At 36.3% G+C, this 17,868-nt stretch overlaps 2 protein-coding genes across 2 annotated transcripts in view; one reads left to right on the top strand and one right to left on the bottom strand.

Moving 5' to 3' along the window:
- The window catches only part of GTF2F2 (general transcription factor IIF subunit 2), a 151,427-nt gene that overhangs the window by 88,593 nt on the left and 44,966 nt on the right, over nucleotides 1-17,868 (bottom strand). The gene's annotated exons all lie outside the window — the stretch shown is intronic.
- On the top strand, nucleotides 206-985 carry KCTD4 (potassium channel tetramerization domain containing 4; the record flags this gene model as incomplete). Its single annotated transcript, XM_082675429.1, has 1 exon — nucleotides 206-985. The coding sequence occupies one exon, from the start codon at nucleotides 206-208 to the stop codon at nucleotides 983-985; it is 780 nt and encodes a 259-aa protein (XP_082531555.1).

The following is a 17,868-nucleotide window of genomic DNA, read 5'->3' as shown; positions in this document are numbered from 1 at the left end:
TTTTTCCCCTCTTACTCCAGAAAGCTCCTGCATACATAGCTGATACGCCACCTACTGCAAAACCGAGCTGACAGCACAGGCAACGCTGCCAGCATTTCCATTCCATCACCAGGCTGGGGCTGAATAAAGGCGTGTTTGTGTGGTAGTGTTTCTTTTTAAAAAATCTCAACGCCAAGAAGAACAAGCTGAAATAGCATTTTCAAAAATGGAGCGTAAAATAAACAGAAGAGAAAAAGAAAAGGAGTATGAAGGGAAACATAACAGCCTGGAAGATGCTGACCAGGGAAAGAACTGCAAATCCACCCTGATGACCCTCAACGTTGGTGGATACTTATACATTACTCAGAAACAAACACTGACCAAGTACCCAGACACTTTCCTTGAAGGTATAGTAAATGGAAAAATCCTCTGCCCATTTGATGCCGATGGTCATTATTTCATAGACAGGGATGGGCTCCTCTTCAGGCATGTTCTAAACTTCCTACGAAACGGAGAACTTCTACTGCCAGAAGGGTTTCGAGAAAATCAACTTCTCGCACAAGAAGCAGAATTCTTTCAGCTCAAGGGACTGGCGGAGGAAGTGAAGTCCAGGTGGGAAAAAGAACAGCTAACACCCAGGGAGACTACTTTCCTGGAAATAACAGATAACCATGATCGCTCACAAGGACTGAGAATCTTCTGTAATGCTCCTGATTTCATATCAAAAATAAAATCTCGCATTGTTCTGGTGTCCAAAAGCAGGCTGGATGGCTTTCCAGAGGAGTTTTCAATATCGTCAAACATCATTCAATTTAAATACTTCATAAAGTCTGAAAATGGCACTCGACTTGTACTGAAGGAAGACAACACCTTTGTCTGCACCTTGGAAACTCTTAAGTTCGAGGCCATAATGATGGCCTTAAAGTGTGGTTTTAGACTGCTGACCAGCCTGGATTGCTCCAAAGGGTCGATTGTTCACAGCGATGCACTTCATTTTATCAAGTAATTACCTGTGTCACGAACAAAGGCAACAAGCATGCAGCCAGCAAGCTTCGGAAAACCACAGCATCAAAGGCATCCCAAATAACGTGCCCAGCTAGCTCTGTACTCAGAGACCTGCTGCTAATCAATTACTGTGAGCTAACGGTATGTAAATTCTATCGCTAAAGATGTCCTTCTCTAGGGTGTTCCTGCTGATCAGACTCGTACACTTAAAGTGAAAACAGTGATCTTCTACATATTGTAAATAAAGACTGAATGCTTTTGCTATTTGTTTATTTTTCCTTCAGCTGTCTTTCAATCAGAATGTCTTAAGTATTTGCACAATGAACAAGCATGTACATTATCTATCGTTCTTTCAAGTAAATGGTAATAAAATATTTTAAGGGACTGTAAGATTTTAAATCCTTGCTACTTATGGCAAAAATCTACAAAGAAAACTGAACTGGTAAATTTAACCATTGAGACCAAGACAGATATGCAGATCTACTAAAACAGAGCTGTGGTGAAACAAAATGAGATTGTAAGAATTAAAGTTATGGATTTAATTTTTAATGGTAGGCACCAAAAGCTTGTTCATAGTTTCTGTATTTCATACTAGAATTACAGCTGAATTGATATATTGCTGAAAATTCCTAGAAAACGGCTTGATGACAATAAAAAAAAAAAGAAAGCACTACTAACTTCTTTGCTTGTATTAATAATTATAGTAAAAAGTTAAATGTGTCACTTTTAAAACAAATAGTACCTTTTGACGACTTCACACAAAATTATGCATTGATGTGGTCAACTGGCAGGCTGCAGTAACCCTGGCTGGACTTGCAAATGACAAAAATCAGCCAATTCATTTCTTTGCAGGCTGAGCTCCAACACAGCATGGATAACTTAGTCTCAATACAGTAGTACATGGTATTAGAATAATGAAAGAGTTCATTTTCAGAATCGTCCTATCTTCATTTTTCAAGCTCAAAAATATTAGATGAACATCACTAAACATCCTTATGAAAGAACTTTATTCTTCTCAGCACCTCTTTTGATGCTAAAACTCAGACTCAGTGAGTTGTGGTAATTTTTTTGCTTCATACTAAATAAGAAGGTATTTTTAGAAATTAAGTTTTATATATGGCTCTCAATTAAATAATCTAGAAACTTAGCTTTAAATGTGAGTGTATTTTTTTCCTCCCAAAGAACAGCTAAATCATTTATTTCTATGCCACTTATTTTCTTTGGCTTCTAAGAACAAATTACATCTTAAATTCGCTCCTTTAAAATTTAACCATTAAAACTGATAATTAAATCTTAACTTTAATAAACTTCAACAAAGTATTTCTGAAAATCTTGACTGAGGTTACATAAGTTAGCATATAAGCCAAAAGTCTGCTTACACATAAAAATTCAGCAAAGCTAATATTCATTCTCAGAAGTAAAAATGACTTCCCATTTACAACATCTGAGGTAATACAAATGTTGGCTGTACATACTAAAAGAAATATTTAAAAACCTCTTGTACAAAAAAGTCCTTTAAAAATTCACATTAAAAACAAAAATCTCTACATCAACCACGCAATCTTCTTTTTGTATTATAAGAAAAAAATGTTTCTATTAAAGCATCAAATTATCTCTTATGTACTTAAAAATGGCTTAATCAAGATTTAAAAGAACTATGAAAACAGAAAAAAGTAATATAATCTATTTTAGCAGTCACTATAATTGAACTGTTTATATACCTCTCCAGCTTACAAGTTGACTTTTCCTTGGCATTTAGACTTCGTAATGAAAAAAAGGGCAGTGATTTAATGTCAAAGCAAGATTTTCTCTAACAGGGTTTCATTACAGATAATAAAAATAGCCCTGACATCTCTTTTTACAGGAAATATAGCTGAACAAATCTCCTTAGAAGTATTATAAGTGAGGTTTTTGCATCAGTTCACAAAAAGAAAGTTTAACTGTTATAACAAAATTATTGATGGAAACCATTACTTAAAGAAATTTGTCACTTGTGTTTTTGTATATCTCTAAAAAATCGTTTCTGGAATGCATTTAATTTTTCCTCAAGCTTTTGATAAATCCTAATATCCTAAAACAATTTAGGAATCTACAAGGAAATATGGCTAGATTGATAACTCTTGTGTAACTTTTCATAAATGTACCTTTTTAAATTCAAAATTACCTGAACTTGTATTTACATATTCAAGTGCCTAAATATTGTAAGTGTACAGAAAGTATCTAGTTTTTAAATTTCACTATTTAAAAAAAAAAACTTAGAAATACTTTCCATTCAAAAAATTCAAGAAATCATACAAAATGCCAACTGTAAGTCAGAGTGAAGCTGTCATAACATTTTTGTTTGCAGTCAATGAAGAATTTCTTCCTCAAATCTTTTCTCATAAGTAAATACTGCTCCAAAGAATAAATCACAAAGTGACTCGTCATCTCCTTTTTCAGAAGAAAGGTAATAAAAAAAATAGGTTACTGTACTTGCCATGAGCCAAACATATATACGCCTGTATTTGGAATTACACCACACAGTGATTCTGGCATTGCCCTTAAAATATTAAAAATAAACACATAGCTTATGGTGTACTATATTTCTAAAATGTGTGCAGTGTGCAGAACAAATGAAGGGAAACACTTATGAGACTTTTCAAATGATACAAAAAAGATGACTACCATCCCAGACTGAAGATCATGATACCAATTAAGCTTGTTCAGTTATTTTTTTAAAGAAAATTACTTATATTTAAAGTGTTATTTTTAAGATAAAAAGGTAACATTTATTGTTTTATTACATGCCAGGTATCATGCTATGCACATATATTATCTCAATTAATTCTCACGATGACCCTAAGAAAGGTACTATTATTTTTCCTTCTCACAGATGAAGAAAGAGCCTAAGAGGGCTAAGGAACCTGCTAATAAGATCATACAGTTATTGAGAGGTAAAGGTGGAACCAACATTTGAAACCCAGCTATACCAGTTCCAGAGCCAGCAGGAACTACGTCTGCTTTCGCAGGTCACTTATCTCTCTAGCACCTAGAACCTGGTGTTAAACAGGTTAAAACAGGCATTCGTGAAGAACATGCTAAATAAAGCATACCAAAATACAGGTTTGCCTCACTTGATAAAAATTTCACAATGCAGGTATTCTTAAAATGTTAAGTAAAGCAGCTGAATTTTGGGAAAGCAAGTAATATTTTAAATGTCATGTCGTGTCATTTATAGAACATGAGATGAATCATCTCACAAGAATAAAGAATATCCCAAATTTGTATATTGGCAAATCTAGATTTTCACATGTCAGGTTTGCTGAAAAGGGGGGTTACTTTTTATGACTTATACAGTCCACAGAATTGACATATTTTTCCTCATAGGAAAAAAATATGGCACAGTGAAACACACACAGGCTCTGGAGTCAGACTTGGGTTCAAATTCAATTAACTTCCACTAATTTGCTTACATGACCATAAGCAAGACGCTTAACTTCTTTGAACTTCAACATCCTCACAGTAAAATGGAGATAATAATGACTAGTTGATAGAGCATTTATAAGGCTTAAATTCTAAATTACATGTAAAATGCCTCAGCCATCACAGACTTCCCATAAGCACTGGTTATTATCTTATCCAGTGTAAAGGTACCTTCATGACATAACCATGAAGAACAAAAATGCACATTTACATTAATTAGGCTTTCAACTTAGACATGAACAGAACAGAGAACTTTTGACAAATGCATGCTTACTACTGTGATGAATACTATAAGATACAAGAATCTACTTTAAATTAAATTGCTCCAGGCAAATGCAGTTTTCAACTTTATTAGTTTAAAAATACATATAATGAGTTTTTCTTGGGACTTTTATCTTCTAGCTTCATGCACAAAATCTACAAGATCAAAATAATCACTGCAGCTGTTTTATCAGCAATTTAAAATCAGTCAGCAATAATATATGATACCATACTCTTAAAGATATCCCTGTCTAATAAATTATGATCAAATGCCTTAAATTGCAATGATGTCAGTCAAGGTTAAAATCTGAGTATCTGAATCATAATTATCTTGCAAATAAAGCAGAAATGTAATATGGACTATCCAAAACAGCATGCAACTTAGAAACTGTTTGTATTTAGCTTTTTAATATTTTTTATTTAAGTCGATTTGATTTACAATGTTGTGTTAATTTCTGCTGTACAGCCAAGTGACTCAGTTATACACATATATACATTCTTTTTTATATTCTTTTCCATTATGGTTTATCCCATGATACTGAATATAGTTCCCCGTGCTATACAGTAGGACCTTGTTGTTTATGCATTCTATACGTAATAGTTTGCGTCTACTAACTCCAAACTCCCAGTCCATCCCTCCCCCCTCTCCCGTTCCCGCTGTATTTAGCTTTGAAATATACAATGGCTACTTCTGTAGCAGACTTATTTTCCTAATCATATTTTGCTTAAGCTAATATTAAAATTAATTTGCTTCTGTGAATAAACACCAAGGGGGTGGGGATAAAGGAAGATGTGCTGGGCAGAGGGAAATATCTAAGATGAAATTTTATTTATTTATTTTTAACATCTTTATTGGAGTACAATTGCTTTACAATGGTGTGTTAGTTTCTGGTTTATACAGAGTGAATCAGTTATCCATATACATATGTTCCCATATCTCTTCCCTCTTGCGTCTCCCTCCCTCCCACCCTCCCTATCCCACCCCTCTAGGTGGTCACAAAGCACCCAGCTGATCTCCCTGTGCCATGCAGCTGCTTCCCACTAGCTATCTATTTTACGTTTGGTAGTGTATATATGTCCATGCCACTATCTCACTTTGTCACAGCTTACCCTGCCCCCTCCCCATATCCTCAAGTCCATTCTCTAGTAGGTCTGTTTCCCATCTTGCCCCTAGGTTCTTCATGAACTTTTTTTTCCCTTAGATTCCATATATATGTGTTAGCATACGGTGTTTGTTTTTCTTTCTGACTTAACTTCACTCTGTATGACAGACTCTAGGTCCATCTACCTCACTACAAATAACTCAATTTCGTTTCTTTTTATGGCTGAGTAATATTCCATTGTATATATGTGCCACATCTTCTTTATCCATTATAAGATGAAATTTTAAATTTGCCTAATTTATAAAGAGGTGACTGTATTCCTACTTCTTCTCTTTGCAAAGATACACAATAGTTCAAGAGTTTCTATCAAACAAAAGTCACTGATAGAAGTTTTATAAGCTATTATAAATAATTTAATCTTTCCAATAATGCAAAAACTATACAATATTAAGCATTCTGTACGTAAAATATGGCAATTCTAAATTTATCTAAATTACTACTTATTTTAGAAAAAATACTGAACTGGATATTAAAGACTTAGACAATTATAATATACTTCTTTATCATCTGTCTTAAAAAACTGTTCCCTAGCATAAAATATAACACAGTTAACCTAATAGTACAGCAGGTTTTTCCAAACCAAGGATTCCAGAATATTCAGTTACATTTAAAAGCAAGTTTTACTAGTTATTTTTTTTTAAAGATCTAGTTAATTTTATAAATTTCTTTTTGAAGAAAGGGCCAACTTTTCAGAAGTAATTTTGACTATGGCCTTCTAGAATCTTTAGTACATATTTTTCTACATCATTAAAGTGTAAAATTGGGCAAATTTACTGATTTTTTTAAAAACAATTCCACCCTACTGATTTTGCCTCGTTATAAAAGAGATTTATTAACTAATTTAAAGGTTCTTAAAATTGTTGAACGATACTAACTTTAACCTCAATGGTTGCTTGAGTTTGATAACCTTCTATGACTTAATGTGGTTTTACAAAGGACTACAACATTTAGCATTTACTTCAGGTACCATACCATTTGATGAATTTTTATTTAGATTTATTTTAAAAAAACATTAAAATTAAATATACATGCAGACGTCCTAAGAAAACTACTTTGAGGTTTGCATATCTTTTCTATCCATGTATAGATATTTTTAAAGAAACCACCATGGAAAGAAAAAGGAAAGACGCAGGGCGCAGTGGGGCGTGGGGTGGGAGGGAGGCTCAAGAGGCAGGGGATGTATGTACACGTACAGCTGATTCACTTGGTTCTACAGCAGAAACTAACACAGCATTGTAAAGCAATTATACTCTAATAAAAAAAAAGGAAAGACTACATACAGCTGTGTGTAGAAATAATTATTAATAAAGGTTGATGATTACTGGAGAGAAACATCAAAAGAATCTAAAAGTCACAGGTGACTGATTTATAAAACAACAAAACAATGCAACCACAGGCACTTATGACACATATATGCTTACTTGTTACAACACAGCCAGAAAATAACACATTGGGATTCAATATAAAAATATTCAGCTACCTTGAAACCTGGAGGCAGGCTTTATCAAAATGTTATTTTGGTTCCCAGTTATATATCCCTTCCCTCTTTTTTCTATCTTATCAAAATTTAGATTATTTGGATATAAGGCAAATTGTACTTAATAAGAGGCAAGAAAAGAAGGCTCGACTATAGCTCTATTCTAGAACAAAAATCTGTGTATTGTAAAATTCACTACATGATGAATATATAGTAAAACAGCAAAGCTTAAAAAAACTGGTAGTTAAAAATTTGGTAGTTAACAATGAGGTGCTTTACTGAAGCAAGGCTAATAAGCATTAAGTAAAATCATTCCCAATCTTCATTCTGTATCACCCTAAGACTTTCCATTTAACTAAAGGATGTAATAAAAACATTTTTAAGTGGAATTAATTCTCTTTATTTAAAAAAAAAAGAATATGTACCAATGAAAGTATAAAAAGACATATCAACTCCACCAATGTTAAGAACTGCTAATGAAGCAAAAAAAGAGGAAACTTCTACAGAGACTAATGGTTTTCCAACAAGGGAACAACCACTACCTACCTAGCTCTTCCCTTCAAAGAAATCATCTATGGTTGTTTCTGTAAGTTTCAGCTATTGTATTACGGTATTATAAAAGATCACTACCCTGAAAAGTATATGAATGGGTGGAAAGGAATAAGAAAAAGTGGGACATGCTGGTAATATGACCTTTTAGCAAAAGTCATAAAAATGCCTGGCATTCACTGAGGCATTACGATTTATCAGTCAGTACTTAGTACTTTATTTGCCTTATCTCCTTTCTACTAGAGCTACACAGATTGCTTGTTACTTCCCCAACCCTCATTCTTCCCTTACTTGTTAGTAACTGAACCCTAATTCCATTGAGGTGGCAACTGTACCCAGATAAAAACCTGTATTTCCTGATATTCTGTGGCTGCAAGGTCAAGTTATCGAGTTCCGACCAATGGAATATAAGCAAAACTGAGAGGGTGTGACTTTTGGATATGGTCCTCTCACAAAGCTGGGTGAGCCTTTCTGCCTTGCCCTCCTGCTCCATTTTGCTGCCTGGAATGTACATGTGATGTTTATAACCACAGCAGTCATTCTGGATCACCTTGAGAATGGAAGCCACAAACTAATGATGGCTGACAGTTGCTGATAACCATGGAACCGCCATACCAGACCTGCACTTCTTACCTCAGAACTTCTGTACAAAGAAGAAAAACGCATTAAGTCATTGACACTTTAGATGGAGGTGGGTGGTATTAAAGCCCCCGTTTTACAGATGAGAAAAGAGACCCACAGAGTTAAACAACTTGCCTCAGGCGCACCGCTAGCAAGCAATCTCCAACCGCTGTGTAAGACCACTTTCACCCAGGCACCAGGAACTGAGCGGGAGACTCAGCAGAGGACGTGAGCCTTGAAAATGGGCAGGATAACGCTGAAGGGAGGAGGGCACCTCTACTCAGTCGACTATGCCAAAACCTGGCTTAAAATTCTGGAAGACGCCAAAGTTAATGAAAAGGGCATCCAGCCAGCCTGGTGAGTTGCTACAGAAAAACCACGCTAGAACAGAGAATCCATGATGAGAAGTGCGGGGCCACAACCACAGAAAGGAAAAGGGGTAACTGATAGGTCCGGGAACAAGTGTAACCTGGAGAGAAACCTCTGTGAGCCAGGCAGATTTTTCCTCATTCAGGTACAGATTCATTACTGCATTAAATCCAGAAGAATAACTACCTGGGAATAACCACCCAACTGATTTCTAAAAATGAACTAAAAATTCTTAATGGGAACATCTAAGAAAAAGTAGAATATCTTTATGCAAATAGGAGGAGAGGAAGGGTGTTTATATATCAGGTAGGCACAGGAACAACTTCACAGATTTCTGAGATATAGTCAACTTTTATACTACCACCCCCTCCCCTGCTTTGGGGGTGGAGGGGGAGTGTGAGGGTGGAATGGAGAAGAGCATAATCCTCCTGTTTCCCTGCGTTATCAAACAATTAAAATACTTAGGATGAAAAAGCATCTTGCATGCTCTGTTTTAGAGTCTTCCGGGAGGGAATGAAGTAAAAAAACTGAGAAAGAGAAACAGTCTGAAAAACTGAACTTGTGGAAGCTGGGAAACATAATGATCATTTTTTTAGAAACAGTAAGGGATGAATGAATGAAGAGTTACATAAGGAGCTACCACCAGACACAGAGAGGGGCCTGAGGCTTTAACCAGCAGGGCAGCTGTTTGTTCCCTAAGTAGCTAGTACTATCTTCAATTTTCCAAATTAATAAGCTTGTAGTAAACTACTCAAATAATTAGACATTTTCCCCAAGAACATGTTAACAGAAGGATCAAGAAAAGCTACTGCTAGCTTTTTTACACTTAAGTTAAAATACTGGAGCACAGATGATAAAGCTCACATACTTTTTAAAATAACCAGATAAAAAGTGACCTAAAGGACACGGATAAGTGAGTTTTTCTGGTTATATAACCCAAATTCGACGATCCCTTAAGAGGCAAAACGTACTCATGCACATATTAACAGATTTATTTTATATTTACATACTACTTGTTTTTTGTATTGCACAACTTTAAAAGATAAAATACAGTTATTGTTGCTTAAAACCTTATTTTACACAGCCACATGGGAGGCAAATTATTTATAAATCATTAGAAGACTTAAACACAAGAACACAGCGTAAAAGAGTTCATCAGAAAGAAAAAGTATTTCGAAAATTAGTAAACAAATAAATGAACGATGTCAACTAAGACCAATACAATTAAATAGACCCGAATGTTGCCCTGCATCTTTTAGCTTCTGGTCACTTATAGTGCATTAAATAACTAAACAGATGAGGACAGACAGAGAAATGTTCTTATTCTAAAACATTCAAGGAAGATGCCCGCTACCCTAGTTCCCTACCAGTCTTTTATAAAATTAAATAGAGAAGCACAGGACCAACGTCAGTGCGTGGTCCATCTTTCTGGATTGAACACACACCTCACTAAAGCTGCTAATAATATCTTCTGCTTGGCTTCACATTGATGACAGACTGCTTTCAAATGTCCTTGTAATCTGATACAGGCCAAAGCAATTAGACCCATATCTTTAAAACATATTTACACCGGACACTTATTTAAAATTGTCTTTGTAGCTGAAGACCCTTACACCTTTAAGTTTATTGCTCAGCTCTGTTCAAAATCCTAGCCTGCACAATTACAGGCTCATATTATATGTGTATAATAATAATAAAAAAATTAAATTAAAATAAAGATGAATAAAAGGTTAAAATGAGCATTAAATCATGCCAGGCACTCTGCTAAAAACATTGTTATTGCTACAACTAATTTACAAATGGAGAGACTGAAGTCTGGCAAAGAAGTGTGTCAGACTTCAGATCTCCTGCTGAGAGATTGAGGAGGGTTTTAATTCAGCAGTCAGTTTCTAGAACCCATTCTCAATTACTACCACATACATTCTGTCAACCTACATTCTCCTTCTAGCTTTGAAAAGTAGAAAATTGACTTTTTCCTCCATCTATGAAAAACAGTGTTCATCAAACAACTTAAATCAAACAACGTAAATATGATTCAGAGGTGAGGTGCTCAGCTCATCAAAAAAGTGTTTTTAAGAACATTAGAGATGTTTACATATGTAAGTAACTGACACATTTTAAATAGTCTTATAGCTATTCATTCGAAGATTCTCCCCAAATCTCTCTGGGCCAAGCTTTTTGACTCTGATTTATTATTTTGAAATAATGACAATGACTTTCCTTAAAACTACTATGAATTGGGACTTCCCTGGTGGCGCAGTGGTTAAGAATCTGCCTGCCAATGCAGGGGACACAGGTTCGATCCCTGATCCGGGAAGATCCCACATGCTGCGGAGCAACTAATCCCGTGCGCCACAACTACTGAGCCTGTACTCTGGAGCCCGAGAGCCACAACTACTGAGCCCGCGTGCCACAACTACTGAAGCCCACATGCCTAAAGCCCGTGCTCCGCAACAAGAGAAGCCACTGCAATGAGAAGCCCCCGCACCGCAACAAAGACCCAACACAGCCAAATATAAAATAAATAAAAGTAAGTTAAAAAAAAATAATAATAAAAAAAGAATCTGCCTGCCATTGTAGGGGACACGGGTTGGAGCCCTGGTCTGGGAAGATCCCACATGCCGCGGAGCAACGAAGCCTGTGCACCACAACTACTGAGCCTGCGCTCTAGAGCCCGAGAACCACAACTACTGAAGCCCACGCACCTAGAGCCCATGCTCTGCAACCAGACTAAACAAAAAGTACAAATCTATTTATACAATTAATACTAAGGTGAAATAACAGGAGAATTAGCTGCAGAACAGAATGTTAATCTTAATAAAGTGAAAATACAACCAATGAAATTTGAGAAATTGTGTTTTGAGGAAAATAATTTCCTAATTTTTCGTAACAGAGAATCAACCGATTGTCAAAAAATGAAACCTGGAGTTAAAAAAAATAAACAACGTAATGACTCCAATCCCTTAATTTCTCTCCCCTCACATCCACAACCTCAACCCCCAACTTTAGAAGGAGCTCTTGGGAACTCATAGTTTTTGTGGAAAAGAAGCATTTATCTGACATTCAGCAATTCTTTCTGTTATCTTTCTTCTGTTAATTCAAGTAAATTAACTAGAGTTCTTCCTATTCCCTATAATGGTGAGCTAAGTTATTTAGATCAAATCTCACACCAAAAACAACTGTAAAAGTTGAATAAAATTTTGAAAGTATTAAAAAGACTACAAGATAATAAGTAATCACCAAGCTCCAAAGATAGGGAAAACAAGACTCTCTGAGGTCATGGGCCAATCTGAAGAACACGAGACCCTTTGTTTAGACAGATGTCCAAGGCAAGTGTCGGCGGACAGAAATCAAAGTCCAGAGTGCGCACAAGGTGGAACGCCTAACAGAAGTTCCTTACTTTAAAAATTAAAATCCCAAGACTATACCCACAGGGTGAGAGTAAACAGGATGTGGAAAAGTCCCCTAACGTTCTATAATTTAAAACATGCCCACTCAGACTAATCAGTGAATTGTGCTAAATATTTAAGTTAGAAATAAACCCAGTCTCATATAAGTTCTTCTTGGTAACAAAAAAGGTGGTCACCTCCCCAATTCATTTCATGAAGACAGTATAACCTCAACACACCAAAACTTAACAAGGACATTAGGAGAGAGGAAAATTATGGGCCAATTTTACTCATGAACATAAATGTAAAAATCTTAAACAAAAGATAAGCAAACTGAATCTAGCAATATTTAAAAATATTATAAATCAAAGCTGAGTTGGGCTTATTTAAGAATAGATGTTTGATTAGCAGTAAAAAAAAATCAACATAAATTTCCACATTAATAAGATAAACCTTATAATCATCTCAATAGATACAGAAAAGGTATTTGATAAAATTCATCATCCATTCATTGACACGCTTAGCAAACTAGGAAGAGAAGGGAATTTCCTTAATCCGATGAGGACTAACTACCAAAAACAGCAAACTAACTAAAAGTTACAGCAAACAAAGATAAATGTTAAACAGAAAGTGACCTTATCACTTCCCCAACTAGTAAAACAGAGCAAGAAAAAATGACAGGTATAAAATTTGGAAAGAAAGACATAAAACTGTGATTATATTCACAGATCTTATAATTATATAGTTACAAAATTTTTAAAAAGTCTATAGATAAATGAGTAGAATGTATAAAGTAGAATGGAAAATGATATGAGAATACCTTTATGATCTTGGAAGCTGAAAGATTTCTTAAATGGGACACAAAAAGCACAAACCAAAATTCACAAACCATGTGAATTATATTCACAGATCTTATAATTATATAGTTATAAAATTTTTAAAAAGTCTATAGATAAATGAGTAGAATGTATAAAGGCAGTTTGGCAAGGTTGTTGGATATAAGATCAATGTTAAAATTCAACTGTATTTCTATATGCCAGCAACAAAGAGAGGATAATCTTTTTAAAGATACTTTATACAGCAGTGTCAAAAATATCAAATATATAGGAATTATAATTAAAAAATATAAGAAATCTACAGAGAAAACTATAAACATTACTGAGAACAATTAAAGAAGACTTCATAAATGTACATATATTGCAAGAGTCAATAAAAGATGTCAATTTTTCCTAAGCTGCTATATAAGACACCCCCCGCCCCGGCCAAATCCAGTCAAATGCTTTGTGGAAAATTTCAAGATGATTCTAATTTATATAGAAATGGAAAGGGGCCAAGAATAACCAAGAAACTCCTGAAGAAGAACAAGGTGGGAGGGCTTGCTGTCCTGGATATCAAGAATTATTAAGCTAGAATAGGAAAGAGAGTGTGGTATTGCACAGGAATAAATGAATTGATTAACAGAACGGATAGGAAGTCTAAAAACAGACCTGTGCTTCAATAGATACTTAAGGCAAAGATAGCACTGCATAACAGTGAGAAAAAGATGGTTTTTAAAAGTACATGATATTCATCCATAAGGAGGAATAATAAAATTTGACCCCTATCTCACACCATACAGAAAAAACAATTCCAGGTAGACTGTAGATCTAAATGTGAAAGACAAAAGAGCTTCTGGAAAATGATATGAGAACACCTGTATAATCTTGGAAGCTGAAAGATTTCTTAAATGGGACACAAAAAGCACAAACCATAAAAGACAAGACTAATAAATTGGACTGCACTAAAGACAATAACTTCTGTTATCAAAAGACACCTTTAAGAGAGTGAAAAGGCAAATCACAAAATAAAAGACATTTGTAACCCATGTAACTATGGGCTATACCCAGAATATATAAAGAATTACAACTCAAAAAGAAAAAGTCAACGCAATAAAAAATAGACAAGAGGGCTTCCCTGGTGGCGCAGTGGTTGAGAGTCCGCCTGCCGATGCAGGGGATGCATCCCGGTTCGTGCCCCGGTCCGGGAGGATCCCACATGCCGCGGAGCGGCTGGGCCCGTGAGCCATGGCCGCTGGGCCTGCGCAGCCGGAGCCTGTGCTCCGCAACGGGAGAGGCCACAACGGTGAGAGGCCCACGTACCACAAAAAAAAAAAAAAAAAGACAGAGATATGAACAAGCATTTCACAAAACAGAAAATCCAAATGGACAATAATAAATACATGACAGGGGTTCCACTTCATTAGAAATCAGGGAAATGTCAAATCAAACCACAAAGACAAGTCACTACACATCACGATACCAGTTAACATTAAAAAAAAAAAAAAGGACAATACCATTGGAGAGGAATTGAAACAAGAACTCACATACACTGCTGATGGGACTATAAACTGGTGTAACTTCTTCGGAAAACAGTTCGGCATGATCAACTAGAAGTGAACATAAACTCTGTGACCAAAGTCCACACTTAGGAACATACCTTTAAAATTTCATGTACCAGGGCACAAGTATAAACATGCGACAGCAGCACTGTTAATAAGTCACAAATATCCAGCAACAGTAAAAATGGATAAACTGAGTTAAATACACACTGTGGAATACAGCAAAGAAAATGAATAAACTGATGCTATGTATAACATGGATTAGTGTTAGAAAACAATGTTCAGTGAAAAAGCCATGCCAAAAAATAGTGCATACTCTGTGATTCTATTTAACATTCAAACACAGGCAACATAAAATATATTGCAGAGGGATGAAGGCTTAAATGCTAAAATTACGGGAAAAAAGTGATTATCATAAATGTCAATGATAATGGCTACCTCCTTGGAGGAAGGAATGAGCTATGACAGAGGAAAGATATCCATGTTCTATTTCAACTGCTTATGTTAATGCATTTTTTCTGTATGTTAGTGTTCACATTTAAAAATGTTTTTTGGGACTTCCCTGGCAGCTCAGGGGTTAAGAAACCGCCTGCAAATGCAGGGGACACTGGTCAATCCCTGGTCCGGGAAGACCCAACATGAAGCGGAGCAACTAAGCCTGCGTGCCACAATTACTGAGGCCACGCGCCACAACTACTGAAGCCCGTGTGCTCTAGGGCCTGCATGCTGCAACTACTAAGCCTGCGTGCTGCAGCAACTGAAGCCCACGCGCCTAGAGCCTGTGCTCCGCAACAAGAGAAGCCACCGCAGTGAGAAGCCTGCGCACCACGACGAAGAGTAGCCCCTGCTCGCTGCAACTAGAGAAAGCCCGCGCGCAGCAACGAAGACCCAACACAGCCAAAAATAATTTTTAAAAAAATTTTAAATGTTTTTTTAATTATCCATATTGTTATTTTTAAAAACAGCCACCCTGAAAAACAGTTTGTCAGTTTCTCACAGAATTTAACATGCATTACCATATGACCCAGCAAATGCCTTCTCGGGCTTAAAGAAAAACTTACGTTCACACAAAAATCTATACACAAATGTTCATGGCAGCTTTATATAATAGCAAAAGACTGGAAACAACCCAGATATCCTTCAAAGAACGACTAGACAAACCGTGATACATCCATACTATGGAATATTCAGTGATAGAAAGGAATAAATTATTGAGACATGCAAAACCTTGGATGAATTTCCAGGAAATTTATGCCAAGTGAAGAAAGCATTTATATAACGTTTATTTACACAACATTTATGATACTTTTTAAGTGACAAAATTATAGAAATGGGGAACAGATCAGTTGTTGCCAGGGGATGACGACGGGGCTGGGGTAAGCGGGGGCTGGGGAGTGGGAGGAAGGTGGCATGGTTACAGAGGGTAACACAAGGGATCTCTGTGGGGATGGAACTCTCTGTATATTCATTACGGTGGTGGCTACATAAAACTACACATGTGATAAAACTGCATGGAACTAGACACACGCAAGCAAGTACAAGTAAGACTGGGGACAGCTATCTGAATAAGATCAAAGGATGTCAATATCAAAGTCAGTGGACTGTACTATAGTTTGGCAATATATTACCATTGGGGGAAACTGTGTAAAGAGTACCCAGGATCTCCGTGTTAGTTTTTACAACATGTGAATCTACAACTATCTGAAATTAAAAGTGTAATTAAAGTAATTTCAAAAACAGAACAAACACAATTTCTCTCTCTCTCCCTTTCTTTCTGTCTCTGTGTATCTTTATGATGTACAGTTGGGATGATGTTCACCAAATGATAATTACAACACTTATTCCTTGATGGTGTAACTCTGGGTGATTTGAATGTTCCTATACTGTTATAATATTTTTTATAACAGGCATCTCTTTTTAGAAAAATAACAAGTCATTACTTAATTTTTTAAAGGCAATACAGTATGAAACTTATGCTCTTAAAATTATAAGACACTATTAAAAAATTAAGAAGACCTAAATTAATGAAAAGACATCTATGTTCATGGATTGGAAGACAATATTGTTAAGATGACAATACTCTCGGGCTTCCCTGGTGGCGCAGTGGTTGAGAGTCCGCCTGCCGATGCAGGGGACATGGGTTCATGCCCCGGTCCAGGAGGATCCCACATGCCGCGGAGCGACTGGGCCCGTGGGCCACGGCCGCTGAGCCTGCGCGTCTGGAGCCTGTGCTCTGCAACGGGAGAGGCCACGACAGTGAGAGGCCCAAGCACCGCAAAAAAAAAAAAAAAAAAGATGACAATACTCTCTAAATTGATCCACAGATTCAACACAATCCCTCCCAAAATCCCAGTTGGTATTTTTGCAGAAATTAACAAACTGATCCTAAAATTCACAGGAAAATTCAAGGACCCAGAATAGCCAAACAATCATGAAAAGTAAAATGAAGTTGGAGGGGCTTCCCTGGTGGCGCAGTGGTTGAGAGTCCGCCTGCCGATGCAGGGGACATGGGTTCATGCCCCGGTCCAGGAGGATCCCACATGCCGCGGAGCGACTGGGCCCGTGGGCCACGGCCGCTGAGCCTGCGCGTCTGGAGCCTGTGCTCCACAACGGGAGAGGCCGCTACAGTGAGAGGCCCGCGTACAGCAAAAAAAGAAAAAAAAAAGAAAAAAGAAAATTAAGTTGGAGAACTCTCAACTTCACAATTTCTAAATTTACTACAAAACTATAGTAATCAAGACTGTGGTACTGGCATAAGGATAGATATATAGAGCTATGGAACAGAATTGAGAGTCTGTAAAAAAATTTCTGATTTTCCACAATGGTGCCAAGACAATTCAATAGGGAAAAAAAGGTAGTCTTTTCAAAAAATAGTGCTTGGACAACTGGATATCCACATGCAAGAAATGAAGTTGGACTCTCACTTCATACCAAATACAAAATTAACTCAAAGTAGACCATAACCGAAATGTAAGAGATAAGACTATAAAACTCTTAGAACAAAGCACAGGAGTAATTCTTTATGACCTTGAGTTAGGCAAAGCCTTCTTAAATATGACACCAAAAACAAAAGCAACAAAAAGGAAAAAGAGACAAAGTGGATTTCCTCAAAATTAAAAGTTTTGTGCTTTAAAGAATACCATCAAGAAAGTGAAAAGAGAACCTACAGAATGGGAGAAAATGTTTGCCAATCATATAACTGATAATAAGACACAT

The sequence above is a fragment of the Grampus griseus genome, assembly GCF_964374135.1.
Source record: "Grampus griseus genome assembly, chromosome: 18".
Taxonomy (NCBI): domain Eukaryota; kingdom Metazoa; phylum Chordata; class Mammalia; order Artiodactyla; family Delphinidae; genus Grampus; species Grampus griseus.
The sequence above is the reverse complement of the archived record's forward strand: the minus strand, read 5'-3'. Positions and strand labels throughout refer to the sequence as shown.